Source organism: Lonchura striata, chromosome W (assembly GCF_050655825.1).
Source record: "Lonchura striata isolate lonStrDom1 chromosome W, ASM5065582v1, whole genome shotgun sequence".
NCBI lineage: Eukaryota > Metazoa > Chordata > Aves > Passeriformes > Estrildidae > Lonchura > Lonchura striata.
In genome coordinates this window covers 12,772,424-12,797,062 of record NC_140743.1, presented here as the reverse complement: position 1 = coordinate 12,797,062, position 24,639 = coordinate 12,772,424, and the positions used below count along the sequence as shown (strand labels likewise).

Genomic DNA, 24,639 nt, shown 5'->3' with positions numbered 1-24,639 from the left:
TCAGGGACCAAAAGTGAACACAAGTGTGGCCTGATAAGGCACTGAGTGGGATAATGACTTCTTTATCTCTGCTGGTGGTGCCCTTGTCTATGCAACCCAGCATCCTGTTGGCTCTCTGCCACAGCAGCTCACTGTTCACTCATATTCAGCTTGTTGTCCACCAGGATCCCTAGGGCCCTTTCCACAGAACATCTCCCCAGAGGGATAGATCCCAGCCTATGCTGCATTCCTGGATGATGTTTTCCAGGTACAAGATGTTTGTCTTTGTTGAACTTCATATGGTTCTTGTCAACCCTCTCTTCCAGCCTATCCAGGTCTTCCTGCAGGGTGGATCTTTCTTCCAAAGTGTCCGCTTCCCTGCTCGGTATCATCAGCACGCTTCATTGGGGTACACTTGATTCCATCATCCAGATTACTTATAAAGATATTAAACAGCATTGGGGCCCAATATCGATCCCTGGGGGACCCCACTTGTGACAGATTTCCAGTTTGAAGAGGAACTATTTACCACCACCTTCTAGGTGTGGCCTGTCAGCCAGTTCCCCACCCACTGCACAGATCGCTTGTCTAGACCATAACACATTAGTGTCTGTAGGAGGAGGCTGTGGGAAACAGCATCAAAAGCCTTGGAGAAATCCATGTAGACAGTGTCCACTGCTTGCCCCACATAACCAAGACAGTTACTTAGTCATAGAAGGTGATCATGTTTGTTAAGCATAATTTGCCTTTGGAGAGTTCATGCTGGCTTTTCCCAATCTCATGCTTCATTTGCCTTCTAATAGCCCCAAGGAAGATTTGTTCAATAACTTTCCCAGAGACTGAATAAGACTGATGGATCTATAATCTCCATGATCCTCTTTTAATCCTTTCTTGTAGATGGGGGTGATATTAGGCTTCTTCCAATCTCCTGGGCAGTGCCTCAATCTCTGTGACTTCGCAAAGGTTATGGAGAGCAAGCAGCCTTGCAATGATGTCAGCCAACTCTCTTAACATGCTTGAGTGAACAGTGTTAGGGTCCATTGATTTGTTGGGGTCAAGCTCCTGTAACAGTTCACATGACAACTCTTTCTTCATCGACAGTAGGTCTGTGTTTGCATTAACCTGGATTTTTGTTCCCAAGTCTTGGGGCCCAACAGTGCTGGGTGAAGAAGACAGAGGAGAAGAGAGTGTTGAGAACCTCTAGCCTTTTCAGCACTGTTGGTGACCAATTAATCTCTCCTGTTTAACATCAGGTCCATATTTTCCTTCTGTTTCTTACTATTTACATACACAAAGAACCCTTTCTTTGGATTTTTGACATCTCTGGACAATTTCAATTTGGGTTGAACTTTTGCTTTTCTAACTGCTTGTTCTGGTTTGAAAGCAAAACCAGTGAGAGACTCCAAGTCAGAAATACAATTTATTGGGAAAAGGGAAAAGAAACAAAATACATGCAATAATACAAAAGAAATACCACTGACAGAGTCAGAATATAACCTGATGCCCCTTTGGCCAGTGTGTTGGTAGAAGTCCAAATTGGAGTGGCTGCAGTCCTCCTGGAGTGGCAGATGTGGTTTCTGTTGGAGCAGTGGTCTTGTAGAAAAGGTGTAGTCGGTCCAGTGGAAACCTCAGCTGTGTCCTCTTGGAAACTTGTGGGAAGGCTGCTGCTCTGTCCTAAAACTCCAGAATATATCTAGGTGGGGATGCTTAGCTCTTCCCCCCTGGGCGGAGCATCTCACAATGGGCTGATGTCATTCTGAGTAATGTTGTGGCTCCTTGATTACCTGTTAAACAGAAATGGCTCCTGGAGGGAGTTATCTCTGAGTCATGTGGTGAGACATTGATGGGCCCATTAACAAGAGATAAGGAAAACTGCCCAGAAGACAACTGCTACACAGATGGCAATAGAAAACATCTTGCTTCTCAATCTCGGACACTGCTTCTCTGCATGCCCTGGCATTGCCTTTGTAGTATTCAATAGATATTTGTCTGCTTTTCTATCTCTGGTATGCGTCTCTTGGTTTTGAGTAGACAGGGAGACTTGCAGTTAAACTAGGGCGGGGGGGGGGGGGGGGTCTCTTGCTCTGCCTATTTCTTTTACCTTTAAAGGCGATGAATTGCTTTTGTGCTTCCATTCTTGGAAAAACTCCCAGCCCTCACTAACACCTTTATCCTCTGTGGAAGCTTCCCATTGAATCCCTTCCAAATGAGCTCTGAGCAAGCCGAAGTTTGCTCTTCTAAAATCTAAAACCTTTGTCTTAATACTAACCTTTAGCATGCTCAGCTGGCTCTCCAATTCCACGATATTGTGATCACTGCAGCCAAGGTTATCACTAACGGATATTACAAAGCAGTTTTTCTTGGTTTGTGAGAAGCAAGTCCAGCAGTGCCTCATTTCTGTTTGGCACATCTTGACATTTGTATGAGGAAGTAGTCCTCTACATATTCCAGGAACTTGATGGCTGAAATATGAGCTGCTGTATTGTTCTTCCAACAAATGTCTGGGTAGTTGAAGTCATCTATGAGAACCAGGTTCTGTTGACCTGAAGCTTAAGTGACCCAAATATTGCTCCATTGGTTTTATCATCTTGGTTTGGAGGTTGGTAGACTGAAACTATTATAAAACTGAGCCAGAGTATCAGTGTTACCAACCGTACTCCAATTAGTTTGCTGAGAATTGCTCTGATTGCTTCTGGGCTAGTCCTGAGAGCTTTAAAACAAACAATTTATATAAAAAAAATTCCATTTTAGGGACAGTTCTCTTCAACATCTTCATACACGACTTATATGCAGGACTCAAAGGTATACTAAGTTTGCTGACGATAATAAAATGGGAAGAACTGTTGACTCCCTCAAAGGCAGAGAGGCCCTGCAGAGAGGTCTTGACAAATGAGAGGGCTGGGCAATCACCAACTGTATGAAGTTCAACAAAGGCAAGTGCCAGATTCTGCACCTGGGATGGGGCAACCCTGGATGTATGGACAGACTGGGGAACAAGAGGCTGGAGAGCAACTGCAGAAAGGGAACTTGGGGTCCTGGTCAATGCCAAGTTAAATATGAGTCAACAGTGCCCTGGCAGCCAGGAGGGCCAACCGTGTCCTGGGGTGCATCAGGCACACCATCGTCAACCAGTCAAGGGAGATGCTTGTCCCGCTCTGCTCCACACTGGTGCGGTCTCACCTCGAGTCCTGGGGGCAGTTTTGGGTGCCACAATATAAGAAGGATATAAATCTATTAGAGAGCATCCAAAGGGGGACTGCAAAGATAGTGAAAGGTCTAGAGGGGAAGCCTTATGAGGAGTGTCTGAGGTCACTTGGTTTGTTCAGCCTGGAGAAGAGGAGACTGAAGGGAGACCTCATTGCAGTCTACAGCTTCCTCATGAGAGCAAGTGGAGGGGCAGGCACTGATACTGATCTCTTCTCTCTGGTGACCAGTAACAGGATCCAAGGGAATGGCCTGAAGGTCTATCAGGGGAGATTTAGGTTGGATATTAGGAAAAGGTTCTTCACCCTGAGGGTGGTTGGGCACTGGAACGGGTTCCCCAAGGAAGTGGTCACAGCACCAAGTCTGACAAATCTCAAGAAGTGTTTGGATGATGCTCTCAGGAACAGGATGGGATTCTTAGGACTGTCCTGTGCAGGGCCAGGAGTTGGACTTCGATGATCCTTGTGGGTCCCTTCCAACTCAAGATATTCTATGATTCTATGAAACAAACAAGAAATCCAACAGCTTTAATCATACATTCATCTAGAATGTGAGAAATTATGTAGAAAAAGAACTGACTTCTTGAATGTATTCTAAAGAAGAAATGAATGAAGAAGCTATTAGATCTGATCAGTGTTTTTATGCTAGAGATTTGTAAATGTAAGTTTTCTTTTCAGAAACCATGTAAAAAATAAAAACAAACAACCACCACCAACAAAAAAATTCCACCCAAAACCAAAAATCAAAAACAAAAAACCACCCAAAACCAAAAACCAACAACAAAAACTATTGTCTGAGACATGTCTGATGTTGATTATTTAAAAGCTAATTCATTGTGTGAATCCTTGTGCAATGAAACAGTGGGGAGGGGAGGGGAGTGGAGGGGAGGGGAGGGAAAGATGGTGGTTTTGTATTGTGCTCATTCTTACAAAGTTATGCCTTATTTTTAAGGCTTCATAAATATAAAAAAATAGGATTTTCCATAAGTGGCCTTTATGAGAACATGAAAGATATTTTATGTTCCAAAAATGATGACAGGGTGGTTAAATGAGAGTCATGTCTTCAGTGATTAAGTTCAAATGTTTAGACTTTGATAAGCAATAATTGGAAATTGGGTGAGATCTTATATTGACATTTTTGTGACTGTCCTTTCCTTCAATCCTTTCCAACCAGACAAAATTTTACAAGTTAAAATTGTTGGCATAAAAGAGCATTTGATAATTTAACTTTTTTTTCTTTTTTGTTAACAGACTAGGGAACAATTGTTGGTATATGTAGCATTGAAATACTTATCCCAGTATATTGGAAAAACTATATATGAAGCAAAATTGACCAATGTTGTCATAATTTATGTTGCATCACAGGCTGTGATCAGAGTGAAAAATTCTAAATCCTTATCAAATAAAGATTTCCCACTTAAACTTCTTTTATTAGTTGTTCAGAGGCATTATAGGTTCATAGTTTTAGCCCAATATTTGATACAGAATCTTGATCTGAATTAGGAAAAAGTAAAATCCAAGCATTAGAGAAACAAAGTGCAGTATTAAATGCTTGCTTTATAGATTCGCTTCTATGGCTAGGTTTTGGTTGGGGTTTTCTGTTTTTGTTTTTTTTGGTTTTTGTTTTTTTTTGTTGTTGTTGTGTTTCTTTTTTAAATTAACTTTTGGTGCTGAATATGTCCTTATGGACTTTATTTTAAGAGAACCATGTGGAAAACAATTAAATTTTTTTCTATTGTTCTTCCTTGTGAAAAAGAAACTTTAAAATTTTGTTTAAATGCTTTAAAATGCTTTAATTGTAATCTGTAAGATTGTGACCGAAACATTGAATATTGTGTCTTTGTGTAAGATAACAGCCATAGGGATCAAATTGCTATCAAAAATGCATATGGTATGTATCAACTACATAGAGAAAAACTATTTCTGGAGCTACACCACTGATTAGTACAAGAGCTGAGTTTCACCTTCAGTTCCTTTGCCTTGTTTATATCAATGGTTTCTTAGGGCTAAGTTTCAGATGGGAAGCTATAATACAATCTCCTAAACTTAGAAAATACCAATAACTTACAGGATATGAATTTTTTCTCAGGACACTGCTTAAAAATTACTGTAACTCATGACCTCTGATCAAGTTATTTAGTGTTTTCCAGTACATATGGTGGAGGCAGGGACTGCACATTTTTGTAGGGGTGGGAAGAAACTGGGGAAAGGGAATTACTTTAAAAGCCAGATAACTCAGTGATTTGCAGTTGGGATTTGAAGGTTGGTTTGTTGAACTGGGGTCAATAAGGTGTGTCTTGCTGTTTACTTAGAAGTCTAATGTTACCAGATGTTGAAAATCACTATCTGTGATTTGTGTTTTGGTCAGTAGAGCTTTGCAAGATATTAATACATCTCCTCAACATTCCAGAAATGAAGCACTGCCATAGCATCTTGTTTCTGTATACTGCACACAGCTGAACCTCTGAAAGAATGGACTAACATCATTGCTTGGTATCAAAGTGTATTTTGACCTAAGGCAAGGATCACTAGGCTAGCAGCCAGGACTCAAGAGTCCAATAAATGCTGTTCCTGACTGTTGGTGTTGAAGGTACTGAAGACTGCTAAATTATCATGGTATTGTTACAGGAGGTTTTATGGTATATGCTACTAACATAGACAACCCAAACATTGGATCTAACTCCTTGTATACTGCAAACACTAGACTTCCTAAATGTGTGAATTATTGTGTCAAATAAAACATTTTTATTTAATTTTGAATTTGTAACTGCCAACTAGGGAGAATCCAGAAAGATATTTTAATTTTTTTCCCCATTAATAACACTGTGAATCATTTGTGCTTGAGTTTTGATTGAAACCAATAGGAAATATAGAAAATAAAGTTGTCTCTCATTATGATTATAGACTCAGAACCCCTTTATAGCTGAGTGAAAATTATTAGAATATTTTTTCTAATAACAGCATGACCCTTTTTAATAACTAAAGTTTCTAATGCTATGTGGCAATGTCAGAATTTAAATTATCATCAGTGTCATTTAAGGGACAGACACTTTGAGCATTTTTGTGCAACATTTTCTTGAAATTACATTTTTAGACCACAATCACTGCTCATTTTTTTTTCCTACCTTTACGTTTATTGCTAGTAATGCCTTAAAGACCTAGAAAAAAAACAACACACTTTCAAAACAGTATTAGTATAGGAGGTAATATAAAGGCTGATCTTTATTGGAGGGCTCCAGGGGCAGATATGGAAAAATGCCCAACCCACATGGGGTGGATACAGTTTTGCAAGCTTGGCAGATTAGCATAATTTACAAGAATCCCCAATTAGAAGCACAAGTGGTGAAGTAATTCCCCCCTTTTCGTTGCACCTCTTCCGTAGCCCCCCTTTAGATAGGAACTAAACTTTGTTTATGAAAATGTGTCTTGAAGAGCTGGTTTCAACCTTGGCTCCCAGGAAGAACCAAGATGGGATAGGGGCCTTGGACCCCCCCGGGGGTTTGGAGTCTCAGGAATGTGTTTTGTCTTTCTGCCTGTCAGGATAGGGAAAAGTACTGGAGCAAGCTAGGAACTATATAACTGTACAACAATAGCCTACAGAACTATGAATATATATATATATATATATATATACACATACATATACATATACATATATATACATATATATATATACACACACACACACACACACTATATATATATACATATACATATATATGAATTATAAAAGCAATAATCATTCTGGCAACACTAGTATTAATAAAAAAAATTGGAAATTACCAGTTTTGTTCTTTGCAATATGGGGGGGGGGGGGTTTCATTTAAATAAAACAAATGTTTTGTATTTCTGAATATTAAAATACCTGTGCATGCATACAAATCTGTGCTCTACCAGGATATAAAACTAATGACTCTCATATCAGCTCTCCATAAAACAATATAAAAGGGTGATGAATCATGAAATGCCAATATCTGAGAGATATTAGGCAACATTGCAAAACTGATTAATTTTTTTTTTTCAGTTATCTAGTTAAAATAACACTTATTAATCCCTTTTTAAATTTAAGCATTTCATGTTTTGGGAAAATCAGTCAGTAATTTACCATAAACTACAGCTACCTTAGTTTTTTGCAGGACAGCAACACTCACTAAAGTTCAGCTACAGAATCAAAGAGCATTCTTCAGAACAAATAGAGTAAGCTTGGCTTTTGTCCAGTAATGAACTTTCTACAGGGACACATCTTTGCTAATCTGAATGCTGCTGCTTTGAACCGAATCCTGTGAATGAAATTATATGGCTATATGCAACTGCAGAGTCAAGCATCCAATGTGATTTTTCAGTAGGCTTCTGTTACAAGATGACAGCTGCTCCTAGGAATATTGATTTGACTGGAGAGTCCAACCTGACTCAGTTTAGTCACAGAGTTTCCACATTCCATGAATTTTGAGCGGAATCTTCTTCAGAGACTCTCAGAATTTTAGGAGACACCAAGGATTTACACTTTCATGACAGTTAAAAAGGATTTTTTTTCCTAGTGATAGCAATGTACAAAGACATGTCATCAGGTGTGTTTCAACTGCCCTCTGAACGATATTCCTGAAATAGGAAAAAAGTAATCTATTTGTTCTCTAAGTAATTGTTCACTCCCTGTCAGCTGCAGCTTGCTCTTTTAAGAGCTACATCTCCATATCTTCTGACCTAGTGGTAGCTTCTGAATAGAGGCTAGATGATGCTGTGGCATAGAAGTTGAATAGTGTACCTTTAATCGAGTTCATAACATGAAATATTTGGAATTTAGAAGGACATTGCATTTTTAGTTTGTTTCAAGGACCTTGCTATAAATGTTTGTCACATTTGGATGAAAGGCAATAACTTACTATAGGGAAGGTGAGAGCATGCAATTTTTAAGGGGGTAGAAATATACAATCACAAAAAACCAAACCAACCCCAAACTCATATCCATGAATTAATATTGAAGTGCAAAACCAGGTATTAAGCATTAAGTTTGCCTCTTTGGCAGTAGAGTCTGATCCCTTATACAAGAAAAGCAAAAATCTAAGATGGTGAATCACCACATGTGACAGCACTGAGGCCTGCCATGGAATCCCTCTACAGGTTCCTACTAAGGACAACAGAGGGAATTATGAAGTGAAAGACGATTCCCCTTTTGTTTCTGTGCATCAGACTATTCTAAAGTATGCCTTTGACATGCCTGTTCCTCAACAAATGTTGGGAATGGGAGAAGTCAGAACCTGTTAGCTGTTCATTGATTTAATAAATGTTCTGTCTAAAATTATTTTATAAGTGGGATGTCATTCAATCTTTCTCAAAATAGATACGGCACTTGTTTTCAACTGAATAAAATTGGAAAACATAAGAGGAAGGAAAAATCACTACAAAATCTAATTTTTTTTTTTTTTAATCTGAAAGGTCATGCAATTATCTAAATATAAACAATCCCTTAGTGTCGTCAAATTGCCTAGAATCCAAATTAAGCTTCCCACTAGAGCTGGTCATATTAATATTCAAGGCAACTTTGTCATGCTTGTCCATCAGTCAGTAAACAGAATATAAGAGATTTTTCCATGTTTCATTTAGCTCTGAAGATATAAACCATTTACTGGGTAATATTTTTTTTAAATCTTTTATTACTTGCATCCTAGTTTTAGGGCCAATTCTAAATCAGTTGCAGTATGTATGGTTAACCAGTCTATTTTTATTGGGTAACATTGCTAAGTTCCGAAAACAGATCACCATAACATATCAAAGTGTGCCAAGGAAGGTTATGGAGCAGATCATCTTGAGTGTGATCACACGGCACATACAGGACAACCAGGGAATGAGGCTCAGCCAGCATAGGTTTAGGAAAGGTAAGTCTTGCTTGGCTAACCTGATCTCCTTCTATAACCAGGTGACCTGCCTAGTGGATAAGGGAAAGGCTGTGGATATTGTCTATCTGGACTTTAGTAAAGCCTTTGACACTGTCTCCTGCAGCATCATCCTGGACAAACTGCTCATAGCTTGGATGGGTGTACTCTGCTGGCTGGATGGCTGGGCCCAAAGAATTGTGGTGAATGGAGTTGAAGCCAGTCACACATGGTGTTCCCCAGGGCTCAGTATTGGGGCCAATTCTGTTTAATATCTTTATCAGTGATCTGGATGAAGGGATTGAGTGCACCCTCAGTAAGTTTTCAGATGACACCTAGCTGGGCGGGCGTGTTAATCTGCTTGAAGGTAGGAAGGCTCTGCAAAAGGGATCTGGACAGACTGGATCGATGGGCCAAGGACAATTGTATGAAATTCAACAAGACCAGGTGCTGGGTCCTGCAATTGGGTCATAACAACCCCATGCATCATCTTTGTGGCCCTCCTCTTGTATGCAAAATCACAAAATGAAAAGCCGGTGTCCATAAAGGAGGCAGAGGACTTCTGCAACTTTGTCCAAATAAAGGGAGAAAGTCCACTAGGCTACATGGCCATAGGGTTGTCTCTCTCGAGGTTTCTAAAGGCGCAGCCTTCTTTTATCCTAAACTCCCAGCTGCATGTTGCCCTCTTCCTTTCCCTATTGTGAGAACCCCGGGCTTGGTCTGGGGTCTCGTGTGGTGGTAAAGTCTCTCCTCCAACCCGTGCTTCCAAAGATAAACTCCGCAGCCTCTTGTTGTTCAGTCTCAAGGCAGTTTTTTGTGAGTTATCTAAAAGATTGTCTTCTCGGGCTGCGGCTGTTTGGTCAGCGGCCCAGGCAGAGACACGCACACACCCTGACATCCTCTCTGTCTGCTGTCTTCTTCTTCTCTCCCCCCGCCCAGGGCTGCCGCTATCTTTTATATGATATATTACGTATTACATGTTTATAGTTTTCCCCCAATACCTACTACCTATATTACCAAGTGCTTTTCTACTCTAAACCAATCTGTGAGTGCCAACATCACCAAGAACATGGAGGTAAGGAAAAAGAAGGAGGAAGAACAGGATCAGCCCACTTTCCTCCATCTTAGAACTTCTGACCCCCATGTACAAAGTAAAACCCCCCCTGTACAGGTGCTAAAACCCCCCTGTACAATACTAAAAAAATTTCCCCTCTGTTTTGTAATTACTTTTACTATACTATCTAACCCTTTGTGACTGCTTGTTCCACCTCCAAAGTTGGTAATTCATTCCATGGCTCAAACTCAAAATCACAGCTGTTTTTCAGATGTCTGCCAGGGTCTAAAATGCTTCTGACCAAGGCCTGGAACCTCTAAAAATGTCTGAGAGATATTTTGAGTTCCAACACCTATTGGCTGAGGTACTATGAAGGTACAGCCTTCCAGAACCACCTAACACATATCCCCTCCTTGAACCTGTCATTTTACCCCTGAAGTTCAGAACTTCAGGCTCATGCAGACCCACTTGGTTGTTTCAGGATCCAAGCTGTCTGTACTTTATAACAAACCTGATGCTTGAAGTTAGTAGAGACATTAAGACCCATTTCAAAAACGTTAACACCCATACCCTCACCGATTTCTTTGTAAAGACATCTTCCCTATCAGTGGCATCTTAATTTCTGTCACCAGCTTCAGAAGGTGTTTCTTCATTTGTCCATTCATGCTTTCTACTTGACCTGAATTCTCAGGGTGCCAGGGGGTATGGAGGTTCCAGTGAATTCTCAAAGCAGCCATAATCCCTTTGTCAGGAAAATTAATCCAAAAACACCAGAGGTTATGTCCAAAAAGGAGACAGAGGAGTCCTGTAACTTTATTTGAATAAAGGGAGAGACCATGGGGCATTTCCACTGAGGTCTCTTATGTTGTTAGAGGATGCAGCCTCCTTTTTGTCCTGATTTCCCAGCTGCATTTCCCTCTCTCTTTCCCCATTGACTGAGGTACTTGAGAGGTACAGACTTCTCAAAATGCCTAATGCCTAAGACCCCCTTCTAATGTATACTCCCCCACTTTTCCTTGTTTCAATCAGTGCAATTCCTATGGAATTTATGGTTCTTCCCATTGTTTCTTTCATCTCTGTATCTAACTTTATTTATCAGCAGACCCACAGTTTGTTTGTAAAGGCAAATCCCTCATTTATTTTCTCAATAATTGCCTTTAACAACTTTACTTATCACTGAATTAATTTTCTGTTCCTGAGTATTTTTTTGGTTTTACAATTATATGCAGTGACATAATTTTCTGTCCTTTTATAGCCATCTCTGGATCAGTAGGCATGGCTATTACCTGTATCCCCTTGATCACATGTTGAATAAGTTGCACTAAGCAAGGGATCATGCATGGTAAAAAGATGAGAGTTGCTGCAGCACATAAGAGGGAAAAAAGCATCCATTTAACCCATAGTCGACCAGGTAACCATGAAAACATGTCCCATTACCATCCTTTCTACATTTGGACCAATACATGAGCTAACTTTCGTATTCCCTGTCGCAATTCGGACAGACACAACACAACACTCCGAAGTTCATGTGGCAATAGCAATACTTTATTGTTCACCCCTTGCTTTTATATGGTTGACTCCAGTTGGCTAGAGTATTGGTGCCACCCAGTTCACTGACCAATAGCTACCTGCATACATGCTCATCAGGGATTGGCTGGCGTCCGTTCTCTGCAGCCAAGTCTCTCCGCCTCTCAGTGCCCTCTCTCCCAAAGATGTTTCCTTTCTATCACAGGTATAAGCTGATCAAGTTAAGGTCATGGTTACTTGTGCCTGTGAGGCTTTCAGGTCAGCTGTTAGCCATCACAGTTCCCTCCTTTTGTTTTTCAACTACAAAGGCAGTCCTTGTCATCGTCTGTGGGGCCCTTCGCAGACAGGATGACAAGTGAAACAATTACGATAACACAAAGGCTCTTCACCCATCTTGACAAGGCTAACCTTTCTAGCCACTGATCTAAAATTTCTCACACAACACGCATCATCAAATTTTTTACAACCATGTCCAGGAGCTAACGAAAAAAGATTAGTAACAGTACAATTTCACCGGGTGGCATGCCACAGTCTATTTACATCTATAACTGAATCACTCAAACTTAAGGCAGTTTCATTTATCTTCTGTTATAAACAAGTAAATTCAAAAAACTATCAAAAGAAATATTTTGCTTTCTTGTTTCAGTTTGGTCTTACAGGTCATGTCCAGGTGTATAATTAAAAGTTACACACCCTTCTGCTAGTAATGTCTTTAAATTTTTTTACTCTTGAGGTTTAAGTGAAGTCATAGGTAAATTGTCGTTCCAAAGGTTTCATATTTCCATACAGCGGCTGCAAATGGTTGTTTTGGTTATTGTTCTATGGCGTCTGCTGTGGGGCCATCAGAGAGGCATTGTTGGTTGTGATCCAGAGCAGAGCGTAGAGCAGGATGCACGCAGTGAGCAGGTACCCGTTGAATGAATCTGTGGAAAGACAGGCATACCTGCACCCCCAAGTGACAAGGTCCTAAGGACCTTCCCATTTATTCGTAATGAGGTCCTGTACCAGTACCTTAGGTTTGGGTGACTGGACATCACTAGAAGACTGTAACGATAACAAATGGTTTAAGATAACAGGGTTTTGGGTGTTTGGCAATATTGTGAGGTGATTTAAAGTGAACAGGGCTTTGGCCACCCTACTTTGTGGGGTTTCACCACACATTCCCCCTTTTTGTTTTTCAAGGATACACTTTAAAGTGCCACGGGCATGCTCAGAAATGGCTTGTCCTGTAGGAGAATGAGGAATACCAGTGTGGTGCGACACACCTCAGAGTTGTAGAAATTGTCGAGTGTTCTGTGAGACGTATGCAGGTCCATTGTCAGTTTTTATAGTATGGGGAATGCCTAAGGCAGCAAAGGCTAATGGCCAATGTGTGATGGCATCACGACTTCTTTCTCCAGTGTGGACTGAGGCTCATATGGCAGATGAAAAAGTGTCTATTGAAACATGCACGTATTTTCGGCGACCAAATTCCTAGATGTGTGTGACATCTGTCTGCCAAACTTGTAAGGCTCGCAGACCCTGGGGGTTAATTCCCATCTGCAGTAGCACAGTGTGACCTTGACAGTCAGCACAAGTATTAACAATATTGCACACCTCTGTATTTGTTAACAGGAATTGTCATTATAGGCCTTGAACACCTTGATGGAAAAGAGCATGTGATGCTTTTGCTTGTGCTAGCATATCTGGTTGTGGCACTGTCCAGGCAGGGCTAGCTAGCCAATCAGCTCAGACAGTACTTTCTGCTATAAAGCTTGGCAAATTTGTATGACTCTGAATATGCAATATATAATCGGGACATGTTCTGGCTTGGATTGTATGCCACAACGTTTTTAGTAATTCAAATATTGCAGCATTATCAATTTCTTTTAACAGTGCTAAGTGCAATCATTATGGGATGTCTGCAACATAAGCAGAATCAGTTACAATATTTAAAGGAACATGAGGAAAACGTTGAAAAGCCATGGCTACAGCATGTAATTCAAGTAGCTGAGGTGATCCACTATCATGACCCTCTAGTGTTTCCCATTCACTGTTATCTTTCCAGGTCACGATGGCTTTTCTGTTTTCCCAGATCCATCAGTAAAACTCTGAGACCTTTCAGGAGTATGCAATGGTTTAGTGGTTTCAGAGACAATGCAGTGGTCTCACTTAATTGCAACATTTTGTGACTAGGTAAGTGATAGGTAATTTGCCCGGTAAAGTTTTGTAAAGCACTTTGGAGCGCTGTGCTATTTGCAAAGCACCATTCAACATATTCTTGTTGTACTGGTATAATAATTTTTGAGGGATCTTTATCATTCAGCTGTAAACACGTTTGACAGCATTTAATATTAATTGTGCAATTAACTCCAAAATAGGAGGCACTGTCTTTTTAGGTTGATGGGGCAAAAAGATCCACTCCAAAATGTGTAGTGGGTCAGACCACTGAGTGTCCCATTGACCAATGATACCTGTAGGGTGTAAATCAACAATAACAATAAACACTGTAATGCAAACTTCAGAACATATCCGATAAACTTGTCAGTTTGTTATGGCCTGCTCTACTGTTTCAAGTGTGGTTTTCACTTCTGGAGTTAATTTCTTTGGAGAAGTTAACTCAGGGTCACCCTTAAAAATATTAAACAAGGGTCATAATTGTGGGGTGGTTAACCCTAAATAGGGTCGTACCCAATTGATGATACCCAAAAGTTTTTGTGCATCATTTAATGTTTGGACCTTAGTTGAAAATTGTATCATTTGTGGCTCTATTATTTGATCTAATATTTTAACGTCTAAGTATTTCCATGGGGGTTGTTGTTGCACCTTTACTGGTGCAATTTGCTACCCGAACTCTTGCAGTGCCTGCATCAGTTTTGGCTGAATCTGTAAAAGGCTGCCTTTGGTTGGGGTTGCTATTAACATATCATCCATATAATGATAACAGTATGCTCCTGGGAATTGCTCTCTCACTATTGAGAGTGCCTGTGCAACATACTATTGACAAAATGTAGGGCTATTTTTCATACCCTGTGGCAGCACTTTCAATTGATAACACTCCACTAGTACTGCATAATTGATGGAGGGCACTGTAAATGCAAACTTTGGGGTGTCATCAGGATGTAAGGGAATAGTGAAAAAAAACAAAATCGACAATCAAAATGTCCCAGGTGGCAGGTATCATAGTTGGGGATGGCATTCCCGGCTATAAAGCACCCATACTTTCCATAATTGCATTAATTGTCCTTAAGTCATGGAGTAACCTCCATTTACCTGATTTCTTTTTAATCACAATCACAGAAGTGTTCCATGGACTTGTTGATGGCTCAATATGTCCTTGATTTAATTGTTCTTGAACTAACAATTTAAGAGCATTTAATTTTTCTTTTTCAAGGGGCCACTGATCATTCAGGTCGTTCAGTGAGCCACTTTAAAGCTAATGTAGGATGCTTTATGCCCTTCAGCACAGTGACCCTCATTAAAAATCCATTCCTACCCAATCTCCCCACACTGACAAGACATCCCTTCCCCATAGGTTGAGTGGCACAGCAGTAACATAGGGACAGATCATGGCTGGCTGGCTGTCCTGGATTCTTAATTAACACAGGTTTACTACTTAAGTAACTTTATGTGGTACCTCTGAGTCCAGCAACAAGAGATCCTACAGCTATGATGGGCCATGATTGAGGCCATGTATTAACAGATAGGATAGTAACATCTGCTCCAATATCTATCATTCAACTAACTTCGATGTGGGATGGATTTGCCTGAGGCATTGTAAGAATACAAACCATCAGATACAACCTGAGTCCAGTATACTTGAGGTTCTCCCATCAATCCAAAGCCTAGGTCTCCTCATAGCTTTGAATCTGTTTTAGGAACACAAGACTTAAAAGGTATAAGTTGAACAATGTGACTTTTAGCTGGGATGGTCACAAGAGGAGTAGGTATTGATACCATGGCACATATTTGTCCAGTATAGTCTGCATCTATAACTCCCAACATTAGGCTTTTGTGGGGGGTGTATATCATCCCCACATTCCCTCTTTTTTGTTTTAACAAATATAACATGAACATATTTCAACCTATTAAATTCAGGAGAGTGTTTAACATAACATGCACTTTTCTTACTATGAACAGCAAAACAATACATCTAATAAAACAGCAAGCACTACTGAGCAAAAATCAGCAAGGTAATACTTATAATTGTCTAAATACTTTACCGTCACCCAGAGTCTGCCATCGCTGGGGAGCCCCATTTTACAGCAAGGACCTGGAGAAACTTTTCATTAAGTTATTGTTAAATGGTTCATTCTGTTATCCTCCCACATTTTCCCCAAGTTGGTTTTTCCCTAAGTTGTACCCTCCCTTAAAGCTGTCCCTCAAGCTATTCCCCTCCCTTTGTTCCAGTCCCTTCCCTGCCTGTCAAGGCAACCCTGTTCTCCTTCCCTTCCTGTCAAGGCAACTTTGCCCCTTTTTCCTGAATGTTCCCTGCCACTCACCCCCTGGGCCAATCCCTGATTGAAACACCCACTTGGAAATCCCCTAATCCACGACGCCCCATTGGCCCATGTGACCTTTCCCCTCTCCTCCCCCTATCCTGATTGGTCCCACAGTGTTGATGTAATCCCCTCCCTCCTCCCCTGAGGATTTCCTATTGGTTAGCTGTTTGTATCCACCTCCTGACTTGGATCTGAACAAAACCCCTTGCAAATGAGGGTGAGGGGCACTTTTTTGTCCTGCTCCCTCCACCTGGAATAAACTTTCCCCGTGGAACTTCAAGACAAAGAGCCTCCTCCTTCTTCCTTTTCCTGGTCCCTGCCATGGCTGTAACAGCATGCACTGTAGAGCTTGCAGCTCTTCCAGTTCAGCTGTGGGCAAACTCCAGTCCCCAGCTGTTCTCCACTCCTGTTGTGGCTACCAGTGTGAACAGAGCTAGCCTGGGTTCTGGTGGGCTTCGCCAGAAAAGTTTCCAAGTTTACTTCAAAAGGGGGGCCCAGCTTTTGTAAGATCAAGTTAGCAAGTCAAAATTACTTGATTACACTTTCAGTGCAGAAACACCTGGGTCTGATGGTATAATCCCCAGTCAGCCAGGGCTAGGGCTTGGCCAGAGCCTTAAGCCTTGACTGAGAAGGTTTCCCTAAAATACCTATAAGCAAACTTTTATTAATATAACTAAAGGAATGCATATAAGTAACATTAAATACTTATAACCCAAATCACTTAATAAAAACTCTATGTATTAATGCTATCTGATTCCATAAATACACTATAATCACACACCTAAAATTGAATTTCCCTAATAAGCAGCCATTTAGTGAAAATATGAGCACCTCGCACAGTCCTCCAAGACACAAAAGCTTTTTCGCGGCATCCCATGGCCCCAGGTGCCGGCGGCTCTGCGCATGGCACGGGCACGTGTAGTGCTGGGAGGGCTCCGGCGGCAACATGGGGCAGTGTTGTGGAGATAGGGGGCTTAGAAAACAGTCGCTCCCCTTCTGATTTCTCATCTGTCATTTCTGCTTGCAAACTCTATGTGGCACCTATTCCCGTAACTGCTTTCCCCTGTGCTCCGTCATTTTGTGATATTACAGTGGGTGGCACCCGGGGTGCCTCTGCTGCTGCTTTTGCATTCCGCTTGGCTTTTATCAGTTTTAACATGTCCAACATCTGCCACCACATTGTCATTATATTTTTAGTTTTGTCACCTCGGGAGGCCGACTCAATATCAATTCATCATCCCTCTCCAATGTTTGAACGTTAGAAGTGGCTTCTATGGTTGCGTCCAGTCTGTGGCTCTTGCACTACAATTGTAACGTTTGCAGAGCCTGTTCGTCATATTTTTTCTGCCATTTGCATAAAAAGAGGGTCCATATCTTTACTACAGCTTTTTATTTTGTCAGGACTCAGGTCCCCTTGTCCCCAGCAGATACTTTCTATTTACAATGGTCTGGACTCTCACAGCTCTACATGCTGCTGGCACCTTTCTAGACTGTCTCTCCGCTGGGTTCCGTCTCTCCCCTCTCTACACAGCTAGGCTATCACCATCACGTTGGGGGTCACCATTTGTCACAGTTGAGATGGACACAAAACTCCTAAGTTCATGTGGCAATAGCAGTACTTTATTGTTCACCACTTGCTTTTATATGGCTGACTCCAGTTGGCTAGAATCTTGGTGCCACCCAGTTCACTGACCAATAGCTACCTGCATACATGCTCATCAGGAATTGGCTGGCATCCATTCTCTGCAGCCAAGTCCCTCCGCCTCAGTGCCCTCTCTCCCAAAGGTGTTTCCTTTCTACCACAGGTATAGGCTGATCAAGTTATGGTCATGGTTACTTGTGCCTGTGAGGCTTTCAGGTCAGCTGTTAGCCATCACAATTCCCTTTGTTATTTGTTTCCTTACTTTTCCATTGCCATCTATTTGCAAACAGCAGCTTGAGTAATTTAATTTTCTACACGGTCCCCCTTCTTCTGCTAATAGATAAAACCAAAGATAAAGTCCGGTCACAAACACTTTTTCCCACATATACACCTCCTGTTCTATTTAGACAATAAATGCCTCTTCCAGAATAAAGTCACTATCAGCAATGAAGAGAGAGAGACCGGGACTCAGTGTGATGGTCAAAGAATCCAATTTGATTGTGGGATACAAATGCTTATATAGTATTTTTAGGAAGTCTAGTAATGTTCTACTACAATGATTGGGTTAAAAATCACATAAACAAAGTTATGCATTTTAAACATCTCTTGTTTGCAGAAGTCTTGATGTAATTTCCTTTATCCAGTAAGTCTGTCTGACTTAATCTTCTTGCAATCTTGATTTAATCCTCAAAGTTCTGTTTGCTCTTGCCAAGGCATTCTGTTATCAAATGTCTTATGCTAACAAAGTCCATAATCCGTCTTGTGTATACCAATATCTCAATATCTCCCCCTTCTCTTTTCAACCAAAACCACTCATTTAACGGCCTTAATAATTAATCTCTGCACACATTGAAACAAGCAAAGTATCATGATTAATACAATTATTATCAAAATCATCACATACATACCCATCTTAAAAAGACTCTTTTAGCTAAAACCTCCAGCCACTAAAAGGTTCAGGCTTGATCTTTATAAAATAAAAACATTCCTGATGGCAGCCACAGGAGGGGGCATTACTGGATTGAGAAAGGCTGCCAGAAGTATAATTGTACCAAAATGTTTGATTCTTATACAAGGAGTGATAGGGAGAAACATTTTAAAATTTTAGACTGATTTCTTCTCGTGTATTTAAAATTAACACAAAAATCCATTTTCATTGAACCCAGGGGCTCTAATTCTTGGGGTTCCAAGGGTGTTTTAGGAAAGTAAAGGGTGAAATTTGATTTGATGTAAAAATTTTTAGTGTAAATATTAGTGTAAATATTAGTGTAAAGTTCTGGAGGGGCTATATTCCCCCCTACTTTTTTGGTTTTTAATAACATGTGTGTTTCTCATTATGAACACAAAGGCATCATAAAAGCATAACAATATGTAAGAAAACAACTTTTACTAAGTAAAAATAAATCACATAATATATACAATTAGTAGCACATGAAAAATAGAATAGCGATTTAAAGCAATGCATTATCAATTTCTTAAGTATTGTACTAATACTTAGTCTCTGTACTAACTGGCAAACTTCATTTTTAAAGTAAGGGCTTAGAAAATCATTCCTGGGTAAGATTTCCAAGTTCACTTTAAAAGGAGGTTTAGCTAGTATAGGTCCAAATTTGGCAAGTCAAAATGAGTTGAATATAGTTTTGATGTAGGAAACACTTGGGTTTATTGGTATATTTTTCCACTAGTTAAGGCTAAGACTTGGCCAGGGTCAAGACTTTTAACTGGAAGAGTCTCTTTAATATGTTTTTAGAAACGTCTTAGTAATAGCTAGAAAAATAATATATGTCTTATAAATAGCTATACAACAATATGTGAAGGTTTGCAAATCAGCTGGCTTTGTCATTTATTGTTAGTTAAACAGGCAATGTTACCATAGACAAATAGCAAATGAATAAAGAAATGCCTGTTATAAAAAGTCAGTGAATTCACATTATAAGATTAATAACATACAGAGGTCCGGTATGGCTTTTTGCCCCTACCTTACCATATCTACGGGGTTGCTACCTGCAGCAGGGCTATGGAGTCTTCTCGGTAGCAAACAAAGGGGCCAAACCGGTCTTGCCCTTCTTCCTTTGTCTTATTTTAAGGAAGCTGCCCCATCACCTTTTACAGTCCCTTGTGTACTTCCCCTCAACAGATGCTTGTAATTCTTTCTCATTAAAACATGAAAAAAAAGGAACAGTTCTTGGGATGGCTGGTGGAAGCTTGACTCTACTTTTTAGGCGTCTTGGTGTTTTTCTGGTTGTCTCTCAGTCTCTGCTTGAGAGTCAATGTCGTTTCCCTCAGCCTGGATGTTACAGTCCATTCTTTGGGTTCTTCTACTGGGCCTTTAACTCTGTTGGCATGAGTCCATCCCTGCTCTACAGTTTGCACAGCTAATTCGGTGGTGAGCAGTACCTGGAAGGGACCTTCCCACTGAGAAGTTAGAGGCTGATCTCTCCATGACTTGATCATCACCCAATTTCCGGGATTAATATTATGGATTCTGAAATCCAGGGTGGTAGATTGAGGAATTGCCTCTTTATGTCTTAGCCCTTCTAAGGTTTGTGCTATAGACTGTTACAGAATTTCTGAGACACAGAGGTCATGATTTATGTTTGGAATGAGATTTGAGCTACTCCAGTCAAGGCCTCAGATTTGGGCCTTGTGAGGCCTTCTAGCCTCTGATGCAGTTAGAAATTAAGAGCTTGTGACGCAGCTAGAAATTGTATTAAGGTGTGATGGGAAGCACTGGGCTGTCTGGGTGTGAAGTAATATAGGCCTATAGTTTAGGCCACCTTAAGGCAAAGGTAAACAATGTTAGCTTGCCAATCAGAGTGCCTTTGTAACTTGTAAACTATGTAGAAGTGTATAAAAACTGCCATCTTCTCTCGAATAAACAAAAAATGTTGCATTAATCATATTGGTTGGATGTGCATTCTGTCCGGCCAGCTTTCCCGTTTTATGAGTCCCCTGGCTTCTATAGACATATTTCTTGGCATTGGTTTCCCCTTCCTTATAGGTGGCAACTTTCTGGGGTGAGGTTAGGAAGGGTAACCCAAACATCATTTCATAGGGTGACACCCCCAAATCTGACTGGGGTTGGGTTCTAATTCTTAATAAGGCCAAAGGGAGACATTTTATATATGACATTTGGGTTTCAATCATCAGCTTAACTAGAGCTCTTTTAAGAGTTTGATTCATTCTCTCAACCTGACCGGAACTCTGTGGATGCCATGGAGTGTGTAACTCCCATTTCACTCCCAGGGCTTGAACAACTTTGTGCAATATCTTCGATGTGAAATGAGTTCCCCGGTCTGAATCAATACTGTTTACCATCCCATATCGGGGAATGATTTATTCTAGGAGTGTTTTACTCATAATATTGGCATTGGCTTTAACAGTGGATATCGCCTCTACCCAATGAGTCAAGTGATCTACTATCACTAGCAAAATCTTCCACTGTTGTATCTGGGGAAGCTCAGTAAAGTCTACTTGGATGTTTTGAAAGGGCCTTAAGGATAGTTCTCACCCTCCCCTGGGTGTTTTCCTCATGACCCTCTTATTTACTTGTTGACATATTACACACCATTAGGTCACCGACTTAGCTATCCCAAAAATTCCTATGTATCCCAAATACCTTAGAAATTGATCACTTAGCACTTGTGTACCCCAATGTGTTGTCCCATGTATGCCTTCCTGCATTTTCCTGGCAAGGGATTTATTCAACATTTGCCTCACATCTGCTAATCTTCACTTCTTTATCTTTCTTGGCTCCTATTTTGAGTTCTTCTTCTTCTGCCCCACTAAACACCAGGACTTCTTGTATTTCTCCCATGGGGGTTAATACCATCATTAGTTTTTCTGTCCCTGATTCCGCTGCATTTTTAGCTTCCAAATATACTAAATTGTTCCCTCACGCCTCTTGAGTTGCCCCTTTTTGATGTCCTTTAACATATACCACTTCTACTTCCTCTGATAATTTTAAGTTTTCCAACACTTCTAAAACAAGTTTTTCATGAATCAGGCCCTTTCCCTTTAAATATAATAGCCTTCTCTCTTCCCAAATTTTTCCAAAGGTATGCACTACACCAAAAGCGTATTTTGAGTCTTGTTCTGGTTTGAAAGCAAAACCAGTGAGAAACTCCAAGTCAGAAATACAGTTTATTAGGAAAAGGGAAAAGAAACAAAATACATGCAATAATACAAAAGAAAAACCAATGACAGTCAGAATACAACCTGACATCCTTTTGGCCAGCGTGTTGGCAGCAATCCAAATTGGAATGGCTGCAGTCCTCCTGGAGTGGCAGATGTGGTTCTGTCGGAGCAGTAATCCTGTAGAAGGGTGTTGTCTTCCTCTGAAAGTCTAGTGGAAAACCCCAGCTGTTCCTCTTGAGAAGCTGTGGAAAGGCTGAGCCTCATGTCCCAAAACCCCAGATTATATCCAGTTAGGAATGCTTGGCTCCTCCCTCTGGGCAGACCATCTCACAATAGCATGTTGTCACCCTGATTCTTAAGACTTCCTAAAGCCTTCTGAGTTTACATTCCTTTGGAGAACTTTCCCACACAATTTCTGTAAACAACGTATTGTTTACATTCTTTTATGGGGGTGGAAAGCACTTGATGTACTGGTGGTTTGTCCAATGTCTTTGGAGAGGTGGACCGTTCACTCTCCAATCCAATGTCACCCTTGGGAAGGTATAAAAGACAGAGTCAGATAATAAACGTCCTTTTTTTTACCTTGCAAGCAGCAGGTGGTCCGCGTGGTGCTTTCACGTGTCCCACAGCGACATCTGGTGACCGCCGACGTGTATTGCAGCTTAGGCTGAAAGCACGCGGGTGAGGTGTTTTTTTTCTCTCTCTGTCCAGCGCTCTGCCTGTCGCTATTGTTGGTAATGGAGAGTTTTGAGAGCATCAGGGAGGAGTCAGTGGCTTTGAGCGTTTGGAGGGAGGTGTTGAAGCGGAAACGCGTTCTCTTTTATTGGGATGATTTTGAGAGGCTGTTTTTATGGGCAAGGGAACAGGGATTCTTTCCCAGTCTTGCCGAGGCTCTGTCCTGGGAGAAATGGGCTCCTGTGGGAGACCGCCTCATGGATGCCCTGCTTGATAATCGTTTTGAAGGCATTGGGCCGCTGCTGATGTTGTGGAAGAGATTGGATGCCATCTGGCAGGGCTCTGACACTGGTGGCTCTCGTGATTCTCTGAGAAATTTTTCTACCTCTGATGTTGGGGAGGCCGAGTCCCTGGGGCGTGGCCTGGATTCCCCTTGTGCCCAGGAGAGTGAGTCAGAGGACGGCTTCTCCTCTGGGGAGCCCCGGGCTCCCAGCCCGCTGGCTCCGAGCGTCCGGTCGGTGGAGCGGGTCCGACCGCCCCGCCCTGCCCCGCGCCGCCGGCGTGGTGGGACGAAGGGGAAAGAACTTCCTCTTTGTGCCTTCCCGGCGATCGGGGGCGAACGGGGGCTTGTGGACCAGCCCTCGCCTCGGGTTGCATCTGGCTCAGTGAAGGTGAATTGCCCGAATTGTGGGGTCACGTTCCCCTTTAAAGCGACCCAGGCGGATTCGCCCGGATCGGTTTCGGGTTCATCTTCCGAGGATGAGTCAGCTCCAATCCCTGAGTCTGCGCAGCCTGCTGGGCGTGCGCAGGCGGTGGGGGCCGCCAAGGACGGGGCGTTGGTCTCTGTTCCGTCGGGCTCTGCCCCAGCAGGCGGGCAGCCCGTCCGGTCCCGCCTGATGGGGGCGGTGCCCGCCGGGCGGTTGCGTGTCGCGGGTCCGAAGCTCCTTGGGGGCGTGCCGGCCTCCGTTGTGTCGTCCCGCAGTGACATTTCTCCGCGCTCCGCGTCTCCCTCTACATCCCGCCCTTCCCCCGCCCCGGGGGACAGGAATGCTGAGCTGGGGTTGCGGTCCGCGCCGCCGCCTGCGTCCGCCGCAGTGTCCTCTGCTGATGGTGCGGAGGGCACTGCTGGGACGCCGGCTGGGTCGGCTCCATCTTCCCCGCCTGCCGCGGGGGCTGGGACTGCTGACGCGGCTGGCGGGAGACCGGTGACTCCCCGTGGCCGTGGATCCTCCCTGTCGTCCTTCTGGACCCTCCCCCCTTGCCAGGTGACCGTGCGCCCGAGAAACTACGGGCGGTTCTGGCAGGAGGTCCTCGATAAGGCTGAGGAGATGTGTGACCTTGGTCCCTCGCAGAGCCTGCCGGATCACGGGGAAGGCTCCTCTGGCTCTGCTGATGCTGCAGGGGGTGTGGTGTCCAGTGATGTCGCACTGCCTCGCAGCCCAGGAGCTTCCACTGTCCCAGAGTCCACGGGACATGAGACAGTGGACGATGCAGCCTTGCCAGGGGGTCTTCAGGCTTTCCCTGTGCTCAGGGGTGTTACTCACAACACTCATCAGCCTTTTTCGTTTAAGGTGTTGAAGGAAATCCGAGACACTGTGGCACAATATGGTCTTGGGTCTGATGAGGTTATGCACACGATTCGGCTACTTGTTACTGACCTGCTGACGCCTTTTGATATTCGCGCTGTGGCACAGGCTCTTTTTAACCCTGTGCAGTTTGACCTGTTTGAGGACAAATGGGTTAGTCTAGTAGCTAGTGCAGTGCGGAAGAATGCTACACGAGGGCAGCAGGATCCCAGGCGTGTTGTTAACGCTGACATGTTGATGGGCACAGGAAATTATGTTGATCCTCGGGGGCAGGCTGGATACGATCCTCTTGTGCTTGATCAATGCCGGACGTTAGGCTTGGCAGCTATAATCCAGGCCCTAGAAATGGCTGCTCCAATGGAGCCCTTTCTGACTGTTGTTCAAAGGGCTGACGAGCCTTTCATAGACTTTGCATCGAGGTTGACTGCCTCTGTAGAGCGGCAGGTGGTAGAACCTGAGCTGAGGCGAATGGTCCTTGCAAGATT

At 42.4% G+C, this 24,639-nt stretch overlaps 1 protein-coding gene and 1 pseudogene across 1 annotated transcript in view; both read left to right on the top strand.

Moving 5' to 3' along the window:
- LOC146763069 (arrestin domain-containing protein 3-like) overlaps nucleotides 1-6,080 on the top strand; it is a 56,981-nt gene extending 50,901 nt beyond the window's left edge. The window contains exon 8 of the mRNA XM_085571325.1: nucleotides 5,593-6,080. Coding sequence (XP_085427451.1) covers nucleotides 5,593-5,598 — 6 coding nt within the window. The 3' untranslated portion in view covers nucleotides 5,599-6,080. The remainder of the gene's footprint in view (nucleotides 1-5,592) is intronic.
- LOC146763068 (uncharacterized) overlaps nucleotides 1-24,639 on the top strand; it is a 286,861-nt pseudogene that overhangs the window by 210,257 nt on the left and 51,965 nt on the right.